Source organism: Cervus elaphus, chromosome 31 (genome assembly GCF_910594005.1).
Source record: "Cervus elaphus chromosome 31, mCerEla1.1, whole genome shotgun sequence".
Lineage (NCBI taxonomy): Eukaryota > Metazoa > Chordata > Mammalia > Artiodactyla > Cervidae > Cervus > Cervus elaphus.
In genome coordinates, this window is record NC_057845.1 from 44,599,993 (window position 1) to 44,624,967 (window position 24,975).

At 39.5% G+C, this 24,975-nt stretch overlaps 1 protein-coding gene across 1 annotated transcript in view; it reads right to left on the reverse strand.

The window, feature by feature from the left end:
* IMPG2 (interphotoreceptor matrix proteoglycan 2) overlaps positions 1–24,975 on the reverse strand; it is a 70,787-nt gene that overhangs the window by 14,003 nt on the left and 31,809 nt on the right. The window contains exons 8-13 of the mRNA XM_043893182.1: positions 24,230–24,288; positions 22,135–22,155; positions 13,242–13,486; positions 11,137–11,222; positions 2,371–2,674; positions 100–1,394 (exon numbers count right to left, since the gene is read on the reverse strand). Coding sequence (XP_043749117.1) covers positions 100–1,394; positions 2,371–2,674; positions 11,137–11,222; positions 13,242–13,486; positions 22,135–22,155; positions 24,230–24,288 — 2,010 coding nt within the window. The remainder of the gene's footprint in view (positions 1–99; positions 1,395–2,370; positions 2,675–11,136; positions 11,223–13,241; positions 13,487–22,134; positions 22,156–24,229; positions 24,289–24,975) is intronic.

Here is a 24,975-nt window from a genome sequence, read left to right on the forward strand (position 1 = left end):
GACCACACTCTTCTTGGCTCAGATCTTATGTTGTGGGGAGAGAGGGGTGGTTCATACATGATTATTCACTAATGCCCGTATTTCACGTCTCAGGCTTACCAGTTCTAAGAATCTTTGCTCCAGGGCTTTATACTCCAAAGAGTTTTTATTAAACAGATCTTCTGAAAACATCATGTTAGTCACTCTGAGGCTGAAGAAAACCACCACAGCTCCTACGGCTTGGGTATGACTCAAGTCATCACTTCTTGTGGGTTGAGCCACAACAGCCATCTCTGTGGAGTGAATATTTGTAGACATTTCCACATAACTACCAACCATGCCACTTTCCTCAGGGATTGGCTCAGGCTGATAGTAATTTGTGCCTATCTGGTCCAACTCTAATGAAATATCCTGTACACCCATAATGACTTCATCTTCCAACAGGGTGGAGCTTATGGTTGAAGACAATTTGGTAGACTGTGTCATGGAAGCTTTCAACCAGAGCTTGTCAGTACTCGGTGGTGTACTTGCCAATGTGTCTCTGGACAGTTTCCCTAAGGGAGAAGTTCTTGCCCAAATGACATCTGACTCTGGCACTGTGGTCCTCAAAGGCTGCATATCTGACTTCACTATTGAAATCTTGCTGTCAAACCATTCACGGTTAAATGACTCTGTAGTCTGCTCCATATCCTCCTTTAGAAAGGGTTCTACTTGATCTGCTTTATCAGTAGAAGCAGAGACTGCCACAAATGTCAGCAGAGGAGGTGGTTTGGTAACTGAGTAATAATCAATGTCAGGTATTTCTGATGTTTGCTTGGGTAGAATTGGAGATGCAGATTGAGTTGTGGTCTCTGCAAAGAGGGACAGAGTAGGTCCACCGAGGGGCTCATCTTCTGCAAAGTTTGTGGACCCATCGAAAGGCCCATATTCTGAATGCTCAGTGGGTTGATCTGCAGAATCTATTTTGTCACCTGTAACTAGTTTCACATCTATACCCTCAGTTAGCAAAGGTGAATCCTCCGCTTCAAGCCACGGCTTGGACAATGGTTCAGTGCTCTTCTCTAATGAAGCCTCACTCCATGGCCAAGTAATCAGGTCTACCTTTTTCCCAGACCCTGAACCCAAACCACTTTCAAACATGAACTCTTTTTCCATAGTTGTGTCTGGCATCCAAGTGCTCACTTCCAATTGGTCTTTGACTTTGGAGGCCAAAGAGTCCATGCCAAACGGTGTAGTTACTTCTTTAGCAACAAGATCAAATGTGACAGAGGAGACTGGATATGGTGAGGATGGCAAAGATACCCCAGAGTCTTCCATGGATCGTGGTGTTTCTTTTGGCACAGGATAAGTAAATGGACTTGAAGGCAATGGATTAACAGAAAGAAAATCTTCTGACCCTTCAACTTTCGTTAATCCTAAAAATAGAGTTTTCCATTAATGAATTTACAAAGATGCCAAAATATATTCCCAGTCCTAATAAAACCAGCTACCTGTTTTTTCCCATTAGATCATGACAGACAGTTGTTGACTTTTACTTTGCCAAATCCAGCAAACAACAAGAAGGGATGATTATGTTTTTGTGATGTGGTACAATCACTCATGATTATAACCCCCTTCCCTAAGGATAACAAGACATCAGGTACTAAAATAACTCATCTTCAAACACTGGGTTTTTTTCTTTTAACCCCGTGAAAACAGAGAACTGCTGGTAGCCATATTGACAACAAAGACTGACTCTAGTAAAATCTTAGGAAGAAAAGTCCCTAGGAAATTGAATCCCCATTTCCTAGTTATGTTTATTATCCACCATTCTTCAGGTTCACCCAATGTTCAAAAACCTGGGCTCATTATTTTTATCTTTATTCATCTTCCTCTTTCACCTATATTCTATCCCTGAGTCTCACTGATTTGTCCTCTCCTGCCACAACATCTAAATCATCTACTTGACTTTCATTTCTTAATCTCTGCTACAGCTTCCCTAGTTCAGACTTCCCCCTTCTCAAGCCTAATGCAAGCTAAAAATCTCTACTGGCCCCAGATTAATCCTACTAAAAGATACTGGCATAATCTTTGAGGCTGTTTGTTTACTACTAAAATATTCAAGCAAGTAGTTCTTAAATAGTAATATAATTTAATTATATATCCTTTAACGGGACCTTCAAAATATCTATTAGGTGACCTCACCCAAGATATTCATTTCTTATTATTTACCTATTTGGACTCTCCATTCCAACCCATTAAAGCCAACTGCTCCCTTTCTCACACAACTTTCCCAAGACATTTCCTCTCAGTGAATGTGGCCATGCTTTCCTCTAACCCTAGTCTCTTGCTCTGTTCAAAATCTCTGTCATCCGACGCAATTAATTATGAAAAGTGAATAAACTTCCTTACCATCTTCTAATGCGTGAGACCCAGAAGTCCTTTCTTCAGAAGCCACAGGCAGGTCAGTCTGAAGCACTGCTGGGGTGACAGAATGAAGAGTCAAGCCGCTAACGTCTAAAACCTCTGGGGAAGGACTGAGGCTCACCTTCGAGGGAAAGGCTAATTTGGGTGTAGACACTAAATCACCCAAAGGGCTTTCTGACCAGAGTTCCCTGACAGTGGCTGAAGGAAGGCCAGAGCTGAAACCAAGTGGTGAAATGTTGCTCATGGTGGATTCATCTGCTGAGGGCCATTCAGCTTGAGGGGTATTATCCTGGAGGGGCAAAAAGAGGCTAAATCATATCATAGATAAAAGAAACACATACAAGTAATTTCAAATAATCATCTATCCATCTACATTCCCAGATTTTACAGGGACAAAAGGCAATGTAATATTGGGGAAGGGGTGGGGTATGGGCTCTAGAAGCAAACAGATCTATAATTAAATCCCAATTCAACCACTTACTAGTTGGAAAATCTAGAGAAAAATCATGTATCACTTGAACCTCACCTGAAAAGTGGGAATAGATGACATATCATCTTTCAAAGATCCCAAGCAAAGCGAGTTTGTGGGATAAAGCATTGTTTCTCTTGCTTTAGATGGTTCCTTTCCCTCTATCTTATTACTGTGTTTTAAATACACAGAAGTTACTAATATCTTTACTTTGTTGTCAAAAGCCTAAGCACATTGCTCACAGCAGGAAGAACAATCGGTAATTTTATTCATCATTCTGAAAGGTATTAAACATTAATTATAGGTCTTTCATTTTTATAAGAAATGCCACCAAGTGAAATGTGGTCTCTTACCTTAAATAAGTAGCCATATCTGCAAATTATAGCAATATCTGTGAATTACAGTATCACCTTTACTAACACAGTACTAATCGTATCTTAAAATTTAGCTGGTGGCTCAGGCAGTAAAGTCTCCGCATGCAATACAGGAGACCTGGGTTTGATCCCTGGGTTGGGAAGATTGCCTGGAGATGGGAATGGCAATCCACTCCACTATTCTTGCTTGGAGAATCCCATGGACAGAGGAGCCTGGCGGACCACAACCCATGGGGTTGTAAAGAGTCAGACACAAGTGAGCAACTAAGCACATACTCAGGAATAGAAAAGTGGACAGAAACACAATCCTTGAACATATTAATTATTTAATCCTGTGAAGACCAGTCTATGTAAAAAAAGTTTAATGACGATGTTAATAGGTAAAATGGCCATGACATTGGATAAGAGTTTATATATTCCAATATATGCTGAATAACAAAACCCAAGAAGTGTCATATGCATAGAAGGAATGCATAAAATATTTCCTAGGTGAAAACTGAAAAAGAAAAATAGGAAAGATCAATCATTTTCTACTCTAAATAGCATTAAAATCTCATGCAGATTTCTTAAAGACACCAATGCCCATGCCACACACCCCAGCGATCCTAACTTAACTGGTCTAAGGGTGGGACCAAGACATGGTATTACACTCTTAAAGATTCCTCAGTAAAGGATGGAGCCTCATCACATGCCCACTGTATTATTCCAGCCTGGGTTTCTAAGATACTTCTTTAGTTGTTGAATCATTATATTTTCTCATTAACTGGAAACTTTAAGAAAATTTCCACAAGCATAAACCTGCCTGAAAACTGGAATTCATGGAATAGCTATGAACAAAATGAAGTCCATGAAAACTAAGAATAAGAAACTCTGAATAGAATCTCTTCCCCCTTCCTCCAGGAGATTCTTGCCAGGGGTGGTGAACTTTCACTGGCACATACGCTCAAGCCTAACATGCTTTTTAAACAAAAGCACACAATTTTAAGGTGACTAACTATAGTTTAGTCTATGGCCATGAACTAACTCAACCTACTAAGCTATGGAGGGACTCAACTCAGTTACATCACCTAATTGGTCTTTTATACTTTGCTTACACACTTTCCCTTCTCTCTCCATCAAGGGCCCACACGATGAAGCATTAGATAGCACACTCCCCCAATCACAAAGGAGGAAACAGGAGGCAAGAAATTACTGAGCATGTCCAAATCCATCCCTTCTTCTAGTGACAAATGCACAATAGATCATTGGGAATACATACAAATACTCTCAGTTTCATCCACTATTTCTGAACTAAAAGCACTAAGTCAAGTAACTAATTTTCTTTTGTGGAACTCTGACACCAACACATCCTTCCCTGTTCAGACTCTTTTAATCAGGTCCTAGTTTAAGTGGGCCATTCTGTTGATTATTTTTATCTGTCACAACCCTAGCTCCTTCTCTTCGCTGATAACTTCATCATCCCCGCTCCCTTACGAGCTGTCTTCTGTTTGAGTTTGCATGTTCAGAAGCAGAAGATCAAAAAACAGGGAGAGTGAGAGGTTAGGGTATTTCTCTCCTCTAAGCCCCCACACTGTGTGTTGTGCAGTAGCTACGTCCCCCTACAACTGAAGCTTCCGCTCTTACTGGGCTCTGGAAACTGCAGTTCCTCCTCCTGCCCTAAAACTCAATGGACAGGAATGGCTTCTCACTGCTGTTAGTCTCGGCACACTTCGAGATTTCCTTTTTCATTCCCTCAACCTCACACTACTATCCAGGGGGTTCTGCTTCTACCGAAACCCTAACTGAGCCATGTTCTACAGTGCAATGTATTTTAAATATCCATAAAGGTTTGCATCATTTTTGTCAAAAGGTGATTACAAGATTTGTGATGAAATACAAATGGCCAGAAAAGGAGGAAGAGAATGGATTAAAACAACAACATGAACGAAAAATGGTATCATTCTGGCAAAATTTAATTAAAAATAAAGAATCTAGAGAGTAAAGAGGGAAGTAATGGAAAGAGGATGGTGCAATATTAGTATATATTTTTGGCAATGTGACTTGGTCAAAAATAGAAATTAGATAAAGACATATCTGAGCATTAGACTGGAGTCTAGTGATCTAGGTCTGATGAACTGAATATATAGAGAAAAGCAAAATATATATCAAAGGAAGAGGAAAACCATCCTCAAAATACCAGATGTAACTGCTGCAAATGATATTTCAAAAAAAAAAAAAGAATCATTTCAGGATAAGAAATTACCTCTTGGGAATTCTCTCATCAGAAGTGAACCTGAGGATATCAAAACTTGATTCATGAGTAAGGCCAAAAAGATGATTTAAATCAGGGAAAATATTTCTGGCATTCTTCTAGTAAATTTTAATATTTTAGAGTATGTCATCACCAAGAATAAATTTAACCTTCACAACTTCATAACTCTATATAGTGAAAGTAGCTTGTGATCACTGACATACGTACATGGTGCTCCTATATAACCTGGCACCAAACAGATACATAAAGTTGCCTTATATTTCTGACTAGAGAGTCTAAAAGTTTCTGGGTCCACAAAAATGAACCAGAGTGATGTTAGCAAGATGAATGAGTAAGACATCCCCAACTCATACTCCCCTTTCAACAACAGCAATTTGCACCCTTTGTGGACAAAAGTGCCTTTGCAGGAGCTGCGGGATTCAGTCCTGTACACCAAGGGACCCGGAAGGAGTCTGGTGCACCCGGCACATTGGGTTATAAGCATACAGACTTCGGTCCTGGCTGTGGACCTGAGGTGGCCCATGAACTGGCTCCAGCCCCTCTTGGACACAGTCTGGGAGCCACTGGAGAACAATAACTTGGAACATCAACCTTTGTGGAGGTCTAAGAGTCCAACAGAGGAGCTCCAAAAACACCACTAAATCCAAGTTCAGACACACTGCTGAGGGTAAGCGAGGCAGTTTCACTCTACCCACCTCATCCTTCCCACATGGCAACGCAGCCCAGGGCCAAGAGAGCACCTCTCTGCACAAGATCTCTGCACAGAGGCAAGTGAGAGCGTGTGAGCTAGCCTCTGGCCGCCCCGGCTGTGCAGGTCCGGGTATTTCTCTCTCTCTCTGTCCTGAGTACTGAGTTGCAAGATGCACAGCCAGGGGCTGGGAAGTGGCTGAAAGAAGGGCAGCCAGGACTCTGAGCGTATTAAAGGGATATAGACCCTACTAACTGCGTGACGGACTCCACCATGAGTTGCCAAAACGCTTTGCCCATTGATCCCCCTTCCACAGCCCATGGGCATCTCCAGGACGGTGTGCGCCTCACCCCCACACACCTGCTCCACCCCAGGGCTGGTTCCTTGGACGCCCTCCCCACGGCAGAGAGAGCGAGCTCTGGCAGACAGCTAGGGAACAGAAAGCCAGCCTGCATCTACAGGCCAGGGAGAGATGACAAAAGCCAGCCTGCATCTACAGGCCAGGGAGAGATGTCTGCACGTCCCTGGGGAAAGCCAAAGGAGCGCAGCCATCACTCAGCCCGGTGCATTGCAGGGTCAAGAGGGCACACAGCCTAAGAATCTGCTGCAAGAGGGGGCAAGAAGCACTGAGACGGTATATCCATAGGAGGTCTGAGAAAAACAGAAAGAAATACTCACATAGTTACATGAAAAGATATTCAAAATCACCTTTGACAGGGAAATGCAAATCAAAACCACACAAAGCATCATCTCACACCTGTTGGAATGGCTATTTTCAAAAAAGATAAAAGTGCTGCCAAAGGTGTGTGGAAAAGGGACCCATGTGCACTGTTAGAATGTAAATAGGTACAGCCATTGTGGAAAACAGTGTACAGTTTCTTCAAAAAAATTAAAAACAGAAGTACCATGTGATCGCGCAATCCCACTTCTGGATATATGGCTGAAGGAAACTAAATCAGTCTGTCTAAGAGTTATCTGCACTCTCAGGCTCACTGCAGCATTATGCAGAATAGTAACATAAGGAAACAACCTGTGTTCATCAGTGGATATATGGATAAAGATGTGCTACATATATACAATGGAATACTATCTAGCCATGAAGGAGGAAGAAGCCCTGCCATTTGTGACAGCATGAATGGACTTGGAGGGCATTAGACTAAGTGAAATCAATCAGAAGGAAAGCTCAAATACTGTATGATACCACCTACATGTACAATCTGAGAAAGTCAAACTCAAAAATAGTTGTAGAATGGTGTTTTCCAGGGGCTGGGGTGAGGAGGTGGAGAGGTGTCAGTCAAAGAGTACAAACTTGCAGCTACAAGCCGAATAAGTTCTGGGTATCTAATGTACAACATGGTGGCTATAGTTAACAGTACTGTTATAAACTTGAAATTTGTCTAAAGAGTAACTCTTAAATGGTCTTACCACCAAAAAAAAAAAGTATGTGAAGTGATAGAGCTGTTAACTAACTCTACTGTGATAAGTACTTCACAATATATATCAAATCATCATATTGTACACCTTAAATTTATACAATGTTCTATGTCAATTATATCTCAAGAAAGGGGAAATAAAAAGAACTGCCCAGATGGAGACAGCAATTCCAGAGTTCAATTCCAGATAAATGAAAAGAAAACAAATTGAAGTCTAGAATGTAGAAGTAAAACAAATAGAAGCTTTTGTTTTGCCAAAGGTTCAGTGCTTTATAGGGCCATCCTTTGGTTTACAAAAATCTTATGTTAGGAAGCGGGGTAGAGCATGCACGTATATGTGAACATAATAAAAGTACCAAATTTTATAACTAGAAAGACTCTTAAGAATCATTTAGTCAAAACCGGCCTATTAAAAATAAGGAACTGAGGTTCACAGATGGGAAATGACCACAGTCACAAAAAAATAGAGAAAAAAAATCTGAACTAGATGCTGATTTACTAGAATTCTGTCCTTGGGCTTCACTCACCATATCAGACGTTTTGTTGAAGAATATCTACAAGTGTATATACCCAGAGGGCAAAAGGATTTCCAGAGGAGAAACAAGAGCTACCAGACTTGGCAGTCAGTTCTCATCCAGGCTGGCATATGTGCACAGATCCAAGACTCAGGTGAAAAAAGAGCAGAGAAAGGAGGAAAGACCATTTTCTAACATTTAAATGTCTGCCATGGTGAATATAGAAGCTATTTGTATGTAAGGGCAAGTTTCTTCCTTTCTCATTTTCTTCTATTATCCTAAAATTATATATGTAATTCAATTTTAAGTAAGAAAGCCATTTAGTCAATACTAAGTTCTGTCCCTCAAAAAAGTTGTTATGATCATGAGAATCATACCATACCAGAGAATTCACTTGCTTTCCTCTTAGTTATCTAAAACCACTTCCAGAAATGTGTTAAAGCCACCTCTGCTTCCAGTTGAGTCAGGTATATTTATATTGTTGTAATTCTAGGTGTGCATTTTTTCAAAATTCTGGGAGAGATGACTAAGCTCCTCGACCTATACTTAAGAATTTGAGTTTTATCAGACAGAGCCTATGACCTGACGACACATTAGGAAAGGTAGTTGAATCCTCAATGGAAAAGAAACCCTCAAGCAACATACATGATTTCAATACACCTGTAAATTAAATTCCTTTTCATTTTATAAAAATTAAAACAATAAACAATTCTGTAATGAAAGTTAAGCTACAGGTAAGCAACATAAAATGTGAAGTAAAACAACTTGATTCTTTAAATAAAGAAAGAAGACTATCTATTCCAAACAAGTACCCCCTAAAAAAAAAAATGGCATGGCAATAAGCTTGCTCATAAATTTTGAAAGGTAAACATATACATGCCAGGAATAGCACTTCATTTATTTTTATATGAATAGATGTTCCCATAGCAACAAATTCAACTCCTGAATTCTTCTTTTAGTTCAATGTAGTATATCAACAAGTTCAATATTATACTGGCCAGGTTCAGTTCTGCTAATGCCAACTGAAAAGCTTGCTGAGTGCTATAGGAAGCATACTGTGCAACAAGTGATTTTCCAAATCAGTAGGCCAAAAGGTGTCAAACTCAATATCCCCAAATTACTACCTCTAAAATAATTTCTAAAAATAAATCCTGGTTAAAAAAAAAAAAAAATTCACTTCTATTAGAGGGGACAGAGAGGAAGGAGGCGGAGGAAGGGGAGAAGCAGTAACCAGACACTTCTAATTAATCATACTTTTCTTTCATGTCTTATTATCACCCATTAACATTCCAACGTCTCCTCACACTGAAAAACCAAGGAGTTGGCTTAAATGCACATAGAACCACAGAACAGGCAACATAAATGAACAAATGAGTACAGTTAGTCAGTGTCTGCCGTAACTAAATGGGCAGCCTCTTTCAACCAAGCTCCAGCCTCTTCTTGCAATGGAAAATGTAAACAGTGATATCGGATCTTCTGGTTTTCAAAAGAAGTTGAAAATCTGAATTTTTATGCAAAACATCTCCTAATTTTTAAAAACTGGCTTTAAAAAAAAAATAGCCCCAAAGCACACGCCTATAGCTGGATCTAGTCAGCTTACCTCCAGGTTGCAAACCCTGGCTTATATAAAATGTGTGTCTTTACATCATTCTGAGTGATCATCACAGACCTGTGGTGACAGAAGCCCTGACCAGGAAGGGATCTGAAGGAACAGAGGCTGGAGACATGCGTTTGCAGGGGATCACCACTCCCCACCACCACACCCTGAATGAACTCCAATGACAGCGTCACCTTATTTGTGTACAAGCCTGTCTACCACCACCAGACTGGAAACCACCTCTTGTAGGCAAGACCACACCTTATTCATCTGAGTCTCCCCAGCACTTGGCACATGAAAAGGACAAAATAAATACACTTGAATGAGTAAGTGGATGAATAAACAAACACCAAACGAATGTAATCTCTGATGTCAATCTCCCTCTAACCGTTTTTCTCCATTATGGAACTTGGTGAAAACAGTATTTCCAGTGACTCCACATTTCAAAACTGAGTTTCTCTACACCTGAGCAGAAGCAACGGCTGCTCATATTGATGGTTAAGCCAGTTTGAGGCAGACTTTCTAAATTTCCACTGCTGGATGAAAGCCAACAGATATTTGAAATTAATTTAACATTAGTTTCTTTTCTGCCATATGAGACAGAAAAGAAGTCTCAAGAGGGTGGAAAGAGTGGGGAATGTAGAAGGGAATGTCCATGCAACTATGTGATAACAAAAGATCCTGGAATCGTTGTAGACAGTTTGGTCTTTAGTGGTATTGTGGTTGTTGTTCCACTGACACTGCAGGAAGCTACTTTCTTTTTGACTGGTTGCCTCTGGGTAGGTGTCATGGCAAGTGAAGGTTTGAAGGGACAGAAGTGTGCCCAGGGGAGTTGAGGGGTAGGAACAGAAAGAAAAGTTCATTCCATGCTGTTTCTGTGCAAATGGGAATGTTTTCTGCCCAGGATAAAGGGAGGCTGATTTAGAGTCCCAGGCAACATTTGTCATTTGTCAACCAGGCACTATTTTTACTCTTCTTTCTCTCTTTTCCTTAGGCACACTGTTCTGCAGGCTTTGGAATCTATAAACGTTTTCTTCAATACAGCCCCTGTAACAAAAATCTATACTCTGTACCTATGTACATCGAATTTATATTTCTGGGTAACTTTTAGAGAACAACTCAGTGGACACTTACAGTTTAATTATCACCAAACAAGTATGAACCACAAATAAGCTTTCTACCATTTGCAGACTTTGGCAATGCCAAAATATATGGACTTCGTTTAACCACTGCAGAAGTCTTAAATTATCTGCGGTTGGGTCCATGAGTTGACAACTATGAATAATGTTCCAAGGATGATGTAAGAAAATATTTGAAATAGGAACAGCTTGGGAAATCCACGATGCCAAAGTAAGCAGGTAGGTGTACAAAAAAGAGAAGTTTTAGAGCCTGGTTCTAGGCATAAAACACAGAAACAGGCTTACCAGAATAGACGGTAGGGCTTGCTGAAGACTTGAACTTTGAGTGTTCCAAACTTGGTCTTCACTTTGGGGAAGTAAAACCCCTCTCACTAAAGAAAGAATAACATTAAAGAAATTTTTAGTTGAGACACTACTGTGTTTAAGGTTCAGAGACAATTAAAAACCAAGTTCTTCCTTTTTATAAGTTTAGATTTGGGTAGAACAAATGGAAAGATCTTGCCTAGAAAATGCTTGATACTTTATTCAAATATTTTACTTATATTAGCACCATCTATCTAAATTATAAGACTCCAACATAAATATTCTTCCCATTGTTACATTTTGAACACTCTTTATTTTCTTTCCTTTCTCAAGCATTTTTTACTCTTTTCAAGATTCCCATGAAGTAACTGTTCTAAAATTGATTTTTTTTAATTTTAATAAGAAAGTTGAATTGAAATTCCAATTCATGTAATTAGCCTCCAACTAATAAAAATAAATGAAAAAAAATAAAATAAAATAAAAAAGAAATTCCAATTCATTTGGGTGATGCCAAAAATGGAGAAAATTATGCAAAACTATTTCCTTTTTGGCAGCAAAACTATTTCCTTTTTGGCAGAAAGTACCTTTGAAAAACAAGGTAAGACACTGGAGAGTTTATCACTATACCAATACTAAAGAGTCACAAAGTTAAGAGAGTAGATTATATAATTCAACTCAGTAAGATTTACTGGATCCTCACTAGTTACTATAGACTTTGATGATATTGAGGCTATAAACATTAATAAAGCCAAGTTTCTTTTGTGGAAGTGTTCCCTATGTCAGAGAGATAAATAAAACAATATGAGAGGCATTTATATAATGTATGTGAACACAGACAAAAAATAGAATGATTTTTCCTGGAGGAGAGAAGGAATAAATAAAAATCAAAAAGAAGGGGTTGTGAGAAAGAAGATCTGGTGTATACACCAAAAATAGAAGCAAAATCTCTCTGTATTTACCTGTTTCTACTGCACTGACACCTGGGTCGGGAAGATCCCCTGGAGAAGGAAATGGCACCCCACTCCAGGACTTTTGCCTGGAAAATCCCATGGGCCAAGGAGCCTGGTACGCTATAGTCCATGGGGTCGCAAAGAGTCGGACACGACTGAGCGACTTCACTTTTACTTTTCACTGCACTGACATAAAGGGATCAATCAAAAATCAAACTTTATTTTTGGAAAATAAGTACTTTCCGAAACTTATTCTCGCCTGTGTGTTCAGCTAACTTGTCTTCTATGGAAAACCAGTAGCACAAAATCAAAGATGAATATATCCTTTCATGATGGTCAAGTTACCTAGGAAGCTGCAGCCATTCAGAACTCTGAAGCTGTGTGACAACAGAAATGGATTTTAGGAACAAAATTCTGAGCAACGGAAATGTACATCTACTGAAAGGCAAAGCACCTGAACTAGTTTGTGCTGGAAATCCTAAAGCTTTTGTTAAACTTGGTGAGAGTTACTGACCTCTTTCTAGGACACCTTCTAGAAGGTAGCTCCACACAAGGCTCCACATAAAGATAAGACCTCACGATGCTGTCTGTAGGCTGCTGTCCATGGGGTCGCTAGGAGTCGGACACGACTGAGCGACTTCACTTTCACTTTTCACTTTCATGCATTGGAGAAGGAAATGGCAACCCACCCCAGTGTTCTTGCCTGGAGAATCCCAGGGATGGGGGAGCCTGGTGGGCTGCCGTCTATGGGGTCTCACAGAGTCAAACACGACTGAAGCGACTTAGCAGCAGCAGCAGCATGCTGTTTATGGATTTAGGTTCCTAAACAGCCTCACTTTGCCTATTGCATATCTTAATCCTCATGCCATTCATTCACCAGAAACCCCTGAGTAATCTACCCGAATTAGGTGCATGGCTAATAGTCATTAGCTTAGTGACTATGAACTAAAACAGGGAAAGAAAAATATGAACTATCTGGAAATAAAGCTAAAGCACCATTAATATCAGGATGGTTTCTGTCTGATGCAGCCTGGAGAGTGCTAAGAACAATATATATATACGGGGAATTTCATTTTATGAGAATATACTGGAAAAGAAACTAAAGCTATACAAAGACTTAATGGTTATACAACTTACCATTGATAAGCTGAAGGGAGTCAGGATCTGGATTCAAAGAAGAGCTCCCCAGCAAAAAATTCTGGTGCAGTGTCTCAGCAATATAATCCCTGAAGTTACTAATTGTATAAACAGCGGTGGGCTTATCATCCAATTCTACAAGACCATGGTTTTCCACCTTGTTGGAATGTAGGCTAATTAGGTCCCAGGTGGTATTGCTGATGGCCTCCCCATTGAAGGTAACCGCATAGTGAACATCTATGCCACTGTGGATGACAAGAGAAACAGATTAGGGCCTGCCAAGGAAACACAAAGGAACTCTGAAGCCATGGAGAGCAAACGTTAGACCAAGAGGGAGAGTCTCAAAAGGCAAGGATTCCATCACCTTTCTCTGTAGACTCTGGATGGCAACATTTACCCACCCCCTTCTCCTTCCGGAAAACAGAGAGGTTATAGCTCTAAGAACATGGAGGCCACAGAGTCAGCCTGCATAATACCTGAGCATCTTCTTCCCCCATGTTCTCACCCCTTCAAAATCAACTATTCCTTCTCACTCTCAGCCAGCTACCTCCTTTCCCTATTATGGTTTCTCCTCCCTGATTTAAAAAAACCAAACCAAACCTTCTAACTCCCTCCAACAATGGGAAGTCCTCTCGAATCTCACTACTGTTGCCGGGTGACTTACGTACTCCACAACGGGGCGTGAGACAGTAAAGCAGCTTAATGACTGTGAACTGAAACAGTTATCTACTGTGAGAGGAAAATATGAACTACTCGGAAATAAAGCTAATTGATGACTTGTGAGTCTTTTTTTTTAAAATATCATGCTAGAATATCTTCTAATATGACAGCTACCTAAGTCTCTTGTTTGACAACCCAGACAATTTACAGTCCCATAAAGTTTAATAGTGAATTGTAAAAAACTTACTAAGAAGTGATGGTTTTTTGGCCTAGTAGGAATGATAATTCTAAAGTTTATGACTTAACTTGCCTGGAGGACATTCAGTAAATTAGTTAATACAAGTAACAAATTATTTGTATCTAATTTGGCAGGGCTTCCCTGGTAAAGAATCTGCCTGCCAATGCAAGAGACACGGGTTTGATCCCTGGGTTGAGAAGATCCCCTGGAGAAGGAAATGGCTACCCACTCTAGTATTCTTGCCTGAGAAACACAAGGATAGAGGAGCCTGGCGGGCTACAGTCCATGGGGCCAAAAACAGCTGGATACAACTTAGTGACTAAATAGCAACCTCTAACTTGGCAATCCCTTCCCAATTAACTATATATTTCTTCCAAATGCTCTAGAAACTAGCTCTCATTTTTCTGCTGGCTCCCTCATTAATGAGTTGAATAAAATTTTGACAAGTGCTAATAAGTAACTTCGTCTGGGAATGGGGCCTTTTCACTATCTTTCCACAGGCAAACAAAGAGACGATTTCTTGGAACAAAGGATAAAGTGAAAATAAATAAGTAGGAGTTGATAATGGCATTTGACATTTTCTTAAATAATCATTTTGAAGAAACATCAGAATATAAGATTTTTAAACCAACAGAACTACACCCTCTAGACCAACTCAGACTTATCTAACAGCTAAAAACTAACATTTTTGTAAGTGCTTACAATGACAGGCTATTTCCCAGGCTTTGTCTGATTTAATACTCATAACAAACATGAAGGTTTTATTACCTTCAGATTATTGTTAAGAAACTATGCTTTAAAGAAGTTAAAAGACTTGCCTAAAATTTCACAATATGTAAAGGGGTAAAAGTCAAGATTCAAACCCAGATCTGCCTGACTCTGGCACCAGCATTCTGAATGACTACATGACACTCAGGAACTTTAACCTTTAACAGAAAAAAAGTCATCAGGAGAACAGCTTTGCTCTACTCATCACCCTCACTTCCAGCCAGTCTGTGAGACACAGCCATCAAAACAATACCCAACAAGCACTCCGAGGTCCTCCAGAGGAAAGGAGAGCACCACCCTCTCGAAGCTGAACCTCTGAAGGCAGACGTCCATGGAAACGACCTGCCACCTTCAGACATTCTGTAGGAGCAAAACGATGCCCAAACCAAAGCACTCAAATGAATGAAGCATCTCCTCTTCTGAGCTCACTTATATATTCCTTGATGATAGACTGTGCTGTTTCGTAGAAAGATTTTGTTTATACTGAACGCCTTGCAGTCTGTCCTTGAGTTTCTATCTCCAGTGTCTGACTTGGTACCTGGCATTCAATGCCTAGTAAATTAACAGAAATCTATACTTGCCTGAATATAGAGAGAAAACTCCAGCCTTAATTAAGGTATTCACATATCTTTAGAATAAAAAACTGTCAGGATAACGAGAGGGGTCTCATGGAGTCTAGAAAAGGGCTACTTAACTAATTTATCCTACTATGAGTGAAAAGCCTGCGACAGTGCATTGTGGCTTCCTTGTAACACAGAACCCTAGACTGGAGATAGCTACAATAGGCTAGCATGACTTTGATACTGGCCATTAGGATCACCCAACTTCCCTTCTCTGATCTCAAGCTGGCAAAAGGAACTTTCAATCATAATTCCCTACAGATTGTCCCATGGGAAAAGAATGCACACGCTAAGCCAATGCAATAATTAGTCAGCTGGCAGACACACTTCTTGATTTAAATAGATCGCTCGGCATCCTAGAGAATGCACTGTATTTTGTAGCTTGGTAAGCATAAATTGGTCTTAAGAGACCTCTTCTTCCTGGGAACGCTGGCAGTTCTGGACGTGCCCTGGGTCTACAGGGGATGTCATGAAGGTGTTACCCCTCGCCTACCACAGAAGCAGTGAGGCACGATGTTCCTGTCCCACGCTGAGTGTCATCAGTAAGGTTTTCCTCCCCAGTTTGATAAGCTGTCACTTTCGATGGTGTGGCTTAGGGAACCTTACAGTGGTAACCGAGCATCTCAACACTTGGATGCCTTGCTGAGAGATGAGACATCTGCTTGCCGTCTGTAAATTCCCTCAATCCCTTAATTTTTCCTGTCAGAACATGTTGATTCATGAGTAACTGCTGATCTCCTTTTGTAAAGAAATAAATTCAGTAAAATATGGTGAGGAAAAAAAAAAAAAAAGATGGCCCAATGTGAAATTGAACAGTAAGAGGGACACCTACTGGTCAGAACTCACCACACCACGTATGTCCTAAACATCCCTCACAATGCCTCGCTCCTAGTAGCTCAATAAATATTTTTGAAAATAATGAAAAAACAAATAGTTGGTTTTATTCACTAATGCAGGCAGATACCACCATTGACTCTGTGACACTTAGATGACAGTATGTGATATTCTTGACTTAATCAGAAGGGTGTTCAGTCTCTAAATATGCAGGTGGAGCAGTGGTAAAGAAGCTGCCTGCCGATGCAGGAGATTAAGTTTGATCCCAGGGTCAGGAAAAGCCATTGGAGTAGGAAATGGCAACCCACTCCAGTATTCTTGCCTGGAAACTTTCATGGACAGAGGAGCCTGGCCGGCTACAGTCCATGGGGCTGCAAAGAGTCAGGTGAAACGGAGTACACACATCTTTCATCCTAAAGAGCACGCGTATGAACCTCATACATTTCTGTCTTCTGGAATCATTTTAGGGACACTGCTTCACAGGCAGAACATAACTCTGTGAGGACTGCTTGCTCTTTCCAAGCTCTGCGGGATGGCACATGCCGGCACCTCCAGAAAAGTGAGCTTCTCCGTGGGATCTATGTCCAACCTAGTAACATGTCAACATGGGGCTTCCCTGGTAGCTCAGAAGGTAAAGTGTCTGCCTACAATGCGGGAGACCTGGGTTCGATCCCTGGGTCGGGAAGATTCCCCTGGAGAAGGAAATAGAAACCCACTCCAGTATTCATGCCTGGAAAATCCCATGGACCAAGGAGCCTGGGGGCTACGGTCCATGGGGTAGCAAAGATTCGGACATGACTGAGTGACTTCACTTCACTTAAGACAGGAACCAGGGATAAGGGGAAAAAATGGAGGAGAGGAAATGGCTGTGCCAGTTAGCACTCCAGTTGCTTCCTGGACTCGACAGAAAATCAGACAAGGAGCGTCAAGCTTTTACTGAGAGTCTCTCATGTGCGCTGCATGCCTTTCAACATCACAGGGAGAAGATTAAGAGAAATGTTTCTGGATCAAGAAATCTGTGCGAACAGGCAGTCTGGGTTAGATTAGTGGCCTTACTCTTTACTGGCAAAATATAATTTTTCTCCCAATGTTTTCCTTGGACGTCTAAAAATAACACTTCTAATATCATCTACCTTGTCTGGTAAAGATATATTCATTGAAGAAGATAAAATGCCTCACAGAGACACTTCATTACCAAGTTTCTGTCCTAGAAAGAGAACTCAAAGAAATGCTTGAGGAATCAGAAAATCATCTATTCTCAGATTTGAGAACTTCAGCGTGACCCAGAAGAGACTTAGTTCTGGCATGGTAAATGCAATACAGAGACATCTCAGGATGAAGAGCAGAACAGAAACAAGCCAAGAGAACAAGGAAGGACATAAGATGCAGGATGCACGCCGAGGACAAAGCATTATTTGATTGAAGAAAGCGGTGCTGCCTTTCTGCACTCACCAATGCCAAATTAACCATCACCACAGCATCACCTTTCACCTTCTAAACTGCTGCTGCTGCTAAGCCGCTTCAGTCATGTCCGACTCTGTGCGACCCCACACACGGCAGCCCACCAGGCTCCCCCGTCCCTGGGACTCTCCAGGCAAGAACACTGGAGTGGGTTGCCATTTCCTTCTCCAATGCTTGAAAGTGAAAAGTGAAAGTGAAGCCGCTCAGTCATGTCCAGAGACCCCATGGACTGTAGACTACCAGGCTCCTCCATCCACGGGATTTTCCAGGCAAGAGTACCGGAGTGGGTTGCCATTGCCTTCTCCAACCTTCAAAACTACACTGAAACAACTGCTATATAGAGGAGAGTATCTCTGACTGTTATTTCCAAAGACATCAATCATGTGGAGGGGAAATTTATTCCTCACTTCAAATGCCCTCATTGGCTGTCTGACATGTGCAAGTTTTAAATAGAAAAAACAATGATATTGTATCTCATGACAATCAATCAAACTAGAGGTAATTTCAAGAAACTCAGATCTCTCTTCTTCTCTCACACTTCTATTAGGAAGAAAGTGCATACTAACAAGGCCTGGAGTTGAATTTTTGAAGTGTGGACACCAGGCAGATATTTTGTTGACTCACTTCAAATGGGTCCTACTAACTTAAAATAATGTGTGCAACTTGAAAGAGGTGCAAACAGAAAACTTCATGTGTATAGAAATACTTATGTAGAGAGAGAGGTTATATATATAATACATAGACTATTTCTGTGCTACACATTCACTTATACACAGCTCAAAATAAAAGTATATCAAAAAGTTATGAATAAACTCCACCAACTGGTTAATATCCAAAAATACTGAACAGTTTTGGAAACTGTACTTAGGTTAACAATTCTATCATAAAATCTAATGGCTTCATATTGAATTGTTGTCTGTGTCCTCATAGAAAACTCAGCACTCAGCAACTGAACACCATTCTTTAACCAGAGGTTTCACACCAGAATTCAGTTATGTTTTAACAGTCTAGTCTTCCCAGTTCAGTTCAGTACAGTCGTTCAGTCGTGTCCGACTCTTTGCGACCCCATGGACTGCATGTAGCACTCCAGGCCTCTCTGTCCATCACCAACTCCTGGAGTTTACTCAAACTCACGTCCACTGAGTTGGTGATGCCATCCAACCATCTCATCCTCTGTCGTCCCCTTCTCCTCCCACCTTCAATCTTTCCCAGCATCAGGGTCTTTTCTAATGAGTCAGTTCTTCATATCAGGTGGCCAAAGTATTGGAGTTTCAGCTTCAGCATCAATCCTTCCAATGAATATTCAGGACTGATTTCCTTTAGGATGGACTGGTTGGATCTCCTTGCTGTCCAAGGGATTCTCAAGAGTCTTCTCCAACACCACAGTTCAAAAGCATCAATTCTTCGGCGCTCAACTTTCTTTATAGCCCAACTCTCACATCCATACATGACTACTGGAAAAACCATAGCTTTGATTAGACAGACCTTTGTTGGCAAAGTAATGTCTCTGCTTTTTAATATGCTGTCTAGGTTGGTCATAAATTTTCTTCCAAGAAGCAAGCCTCTGAATTTCATGGCTGCAGTCACCATCTGCAGTGATTTTGGAGCCCCCCCAAAATAAAGACTGTCACTGTTTCCCCATCTATTTGCCATGAAGTGATGGGACCAGATGCATGATCTTCATTTTCTGAATGTTGAATTTTAAGCCAACTTCTTCCCTCTCCTCTTTCACTTTCATCAAAAGGCTCTTTAGTTCTTCACATTCTGCCATAAGGGTGGTATCATCTGCGTATCTGAGGTTATTGACATTTCTCCCAGCAATCTTGATTCCAGCTTGTGCTTCATCCAGCCCAGCGTTTCTCATGATGTACTCTGCATATAAGTTAAATAAACAGGGTGACAATATATAGCCTTGATGTACTCCTTTCCCAATTTGGAACCAGGCTGTTGTTCCATTACAGTTCTAACTGTTGCTTCCTGACCTGAGTACAGATTTCTCAGGAGGCAGGTCAGGTGGTCTGGTATTCCCACCTCTTTAAGAATTTTCCAGTTTGTTGTGACCCACACTGTCAAAGGCTTTGGCATAGTCAATAAATCAGATGTTTTTCTGGAACTCTCTTGCTTTTTTTGATGATCCAGAGGATGTTGGCAATTTGATCTCTGGTTCCTCTGCCTTTTCTAAATCCAGCTTGGGCATCTGGAAGTTCATAGCTCATGTACTCTTGAAGCCTGGCTTGAAGAATTTTGAGCGTTACTTTACTAGCGTGTGAGATGAGTGCATTGTGCAGTAGTTTGAGCATTCTTTGGGATTGCCTTTCTTTGGGATTGGAATGAAAGCTGACCTTTTCCAGTCCTATGGCCACTGCTGAGTTTTCCAAATTTGCTGGCATATTCAGTGCAGCACTTTCACAGTATCATCTTTTAGGATACTTAGTAAATACTTGCTAAAATAATATAAACAAAAATGAGGAAGTCAGAAAGCCCTTTGCAAATGTAAGATATTATATTTGTATCTAATATGTGGTGGTGGTTTAGTCACTAAATTGTGTCCAACTCTTTGCAACTACATGGACTGTAGCCCACCAGGCTCCTCTGTCCATGGGATTTCCCAGGCAAGAACACTGGAGTGGATTGCCATTTCCTTCTCCAAGGAATCTTCTTGACCCAGGGATCGAATCTGTCTCCTGCATTGCAGGCAGATTCTTTACCGACTGAGATACCAGGGAAGCCCCTGGTCTTATATAAATGAAGGCAAAATGACATGGATTGACCTGGAGGTATTACACTGAGTTAAATAAGTCAGACAGAGAAAGATAAATACTCTGTTATCACTTATATGTGGAATCTAAAAAATTAAATAAACGAATGAACAAAACGGAAACAGACTCACAGATATATAGAACAAACTAGTGGATACCGGTGGGAAGAGGAAAGGGGGGAGGGGCAAGACAGAAGTAGAGGATTAAGGGACACAAACTACTGTGTATAAAATAAGCTACAAGGATATACTGTATAGCACAGAGAATATAGCTAATATTTCATAATAAGTTCAAATGGAATAAAATCTATAAAACACTGAATCACTATGTTCCACATCTGAAGCTAATACTGTAAATTAACTCTACTTCAATATAAAAATTAAATTAAAAAAAAATTAAATGAAGAAATGTTTTATCTCTAAACATCCCTGTGCTTAGCCTATGAATTTGCTTCATATATTCTATACTATGATTATTTATCTTTCAAGAGAGTAAATTTTAAACAAACTTGAATTCAAAGACAAAAAGACAAGCAACTTTCACAAAGGGGACTGACTATGCTTTTAAGAAACTCCAGAGAGCAGCTGTTTTCACAAATGAACTGTGACAGAAATCAGCTTTCTTCTTTTCATTTACCACTTAAAAATGACACTTGATCACTCAATGACAACAGTATACTTGAAAGTGCTTTATGAATGCCAATTTTTATACTAATTTATTTTTATTTTTTTATACTAATTTTAAATTAAGCATAACTTAGTATTTTAAAGTATTTGACAAAGGCTAATTACACAGCACAGGCAATATTTTATAATAACTAAAAACGCAGTGTAAATGTAATCTTTAAAAATTATGAATCACTATGTAGTACATCTGAAACATACATAGTATTATAAATCAACGATACCTCAAAAAAATACAAGTTTTAAAATAAAAATTAAGAGATTAAAAAATACAAGTATTTGTCAGTCAGCAGTCTATGATAGAAGATTGTAAATTACAGTCTATGACCAAATTCCAGCCCACTGTCCATGAGTTAATGGATTTTATATTTTTAAATGGTTGAAAAAACTCAAAATAACAATATCTTGTGACATGTGAACACCATATGAAAATAAGATGTCAGGACCTATAAGTAAGTTTTATTGGAACACATCCATGGCTGATTCATGTCAATGTGTGGCAAACACCACTAGAATATCGTAAAGTAATTAGCCTCCAACTAATATAAATAAATGAAAAAAATAAAAAAGAAAAAAAAAGAAAAAAAATTTTATTGGAACACAGCCACACACATTCGTTTTCAATGTATTGCTTACACTACTTCCAAGTGACTAGATATGACAGAGCTTATGTAGTGTGAAAAAGTATAAAATATTTAATATATGACTCTTAACAAATAATGTTTGCCAAATGATCTATAAGAAGTTGGACAGTGATACTGGAAGTAATAAAAGGACTGAGCCATGTTCGCTTGGACCTAGGGCTACCGTATTTTCTAAACTACTTCCTAATTAGGTCAACAGTACAGAAAGTGTCAAAAGGTACTCTACCTGCCATTTTCCTTAGGGGACCTGAAAATAAAAATCGAAAAGTGTTAAGCAGAGTTTAAGCAAGTTATAACTGTCATATAATTAATCAAAGTACAAGCTCTTAATGTATTTCCTCTGAAATGTTTCTTCAAATGAAAATGCCTGTATACTACCAGATAATGACAAATACCTGTACAATGAAGGAAGAAAGCAAAGGTGGAGAAAATATTCTATTTTAAAATCTATAATCTTTACTGTCTTTAAACTTCCTAAAAATACTTTTAAACAATTAATACATGGTTATCACTTTATAAATAAACTTTCTTCAGTAGATGAGCAGAGAACTCCAGCTGTTGGCATTAACAAAATTGGTAACATTTTGGGGGGGATACAATGTTAAATGTTATGTGTTATGTATACAATGTTACAACACCAATGTTAAGTGGCATTAAAATTAATGAAAAGAAAATCAGATAACATATAGTAAGATTCCAAGGAGTTGGGAAAGGTCCAAATTGACTAACCTATAGGATATTGCATAGTCTTTAATATTTATTTATTGATTTTCTGTATCAGACACTTACATGGACTTTCCAAATGTCAAGAACTACACTATGCATTTTACAAAAATTACTTCTTTTAATCTTCATGAAAATTCATTAAGGACCATGAATATCCCCATTTACAGGTAAAGAAACTGAGGAATAAAATCACTAAATAATTTACCCAAAGTATTTCAAAAGTATTTTTAAATAAAGCACGATTCATACAATATTGTATATATTACTTTTTTATATAAATGAGAAGTTAAAGCTTGTTAATTTACCCAAAACCATCCAAGCAGAAGTGCCAAAGGCAGGATTTAAACCTAGGCAAGTTGATCCCAAAGGTCATGTTGTCTTTCATATGCTGTCAAATGAGAAAGGACTTCAAAAGCCTCAGTTTCTCACGGGAGCTTTAGTGACAACTGGAGACAGTATTCCTGCCAAGTGCCATGGCTGAACTGGGGAGACAGGTCATGCTGTGAGAGGGGATGAAGGGTCAGCGAACCAGGCTTGCCCTTGCCCCTGCATCAATAACCAGCTGAGTTCCTTAGAAAAAGTACATGCATTTCCTGTGCTCCGGTTTCCTTACCAGGAAAAACAACGAGGATAATAGTAACTGTCTCACAGCATGACTGTTGGGATTAATGAGTTAATATGGATAGAAGGCCTGGCACGCTAGAAATGTTATGTAAGTGCTTGCTGTTATTTCTGGAAAACTGAGAAGTTGCGACAAGAGTATGCCAAAGTTAAGATGTGGACATTGTCAATTAAGCCCATGCTCCCCTGCATCTAATAGCTGGGCCACAGTCACCATCCACATGCTCCAAAGCTTCAGAGGACTCAGTCTAGAACTGGAGGTTAAGAGCCAGAGATATAAAGATAGCCACTTTGTTTCAAAATCTCTCTTCTGCTCTCTGACCTTGGGCTAATACTGCATCCTCCTAAACCTACTTGTTTTTCTGCAAAATAAGTATTAATAGCAATAGTTTTCCTAAAAGGGTTGAAGATTATGTGAACTCAGGAATGTAAAATGACCAATACAAAGTATTCACTCAATAAAATGTGCACAAGTATGATGCTGCAGGTTTTAGGTAAGGAAGCAACATCCTAAAAAGAGGTGTCCGATTTACCCTGAATTGCTATGCTGATAAACACATCCCCTCCAGAATGACTATACATCAAGACATCACAGGGACCTCACTGGGGTACTGATGAGCCTTTGGGATCACACTAGATCACATCTAACCTTACTCCAGGCTCCCCTCAGTGCCAAATAAAAACATGTAACTTCTCAGCAGCAAGCTGGAGACATGAATTCCTAAGTTCTTACCCTGGCCCAACTACAGATCTAGTACATCTCCTTGAATGTATTATTTTGCCTTTTTTTAACTCAGTTTCCTCATCTGAAAAACCAGGATTAGGAATAAGGATTTAACAAAAGAAGACCAAATTACAGAATTCACATCATTTTCTAATCACTGTTGTTAAGAGTACATACAATAAACACAAAAGGATAATCCATTTGAAATAAAGACTGCTACAAAACCTATGCATTTTTGAAGTCCATTTACCTAAAGTCAAGTACACGAATGTCCTTGTAGCCTGGTAACCCAGTAAATGCATTTTCCACCTGTCAAAAATAAAAAATTTGTAACTATGTAGAAATGTAAAAAAGCACACACAAAAATGCTTTTAAGAGTAGAATATAAAGCGCACTATTAGAAACTTATACAAATACATGGATACACATGGATTAGAAAGCTAAGAAAATTCCAATTGTCACAGTGTTAGAAAATAGTTTTTACCACAACCCTGCCATATTTTTTTTTTGTTTTTTAAGGTTTTGATTTACTTTAATATTAATTTTTTCCAAATTATAAAAAACAGACTTTTATTGGCAAAATACTATTTTTTCCCTTATGTGATAAAATGTGAAAAAAAGGACTAGTTTCAAAAGAAACTGTAATAACATTTTAAAATGTAACTGTGTGGATTAGAAATCTGGCCACAAAAAAAAAAAAAAAAAAAAAGAAATCTGGCCACAGCACACACACTGACAGAGTCAGGTGTTCATTTCCTGTAAGTGTAAAATGTCTGGTGGCATCTGTTTCCTGTTCCTATGACACAAAGGACTGTGAACACAGCCAACATAAGAAAGAAATGTGCACACCTGGGCTCAGGCTTTGCTGACTGGTGGTCACGGAGGAGATTATAAGCAGTGACTGGTCAAAAGATCAATTTACGAGCATCACAACTGCAGAAACCAGTTATATCACCAACTTTCTAAAATCAGGCTACATCAACCAGTATGAGCTTA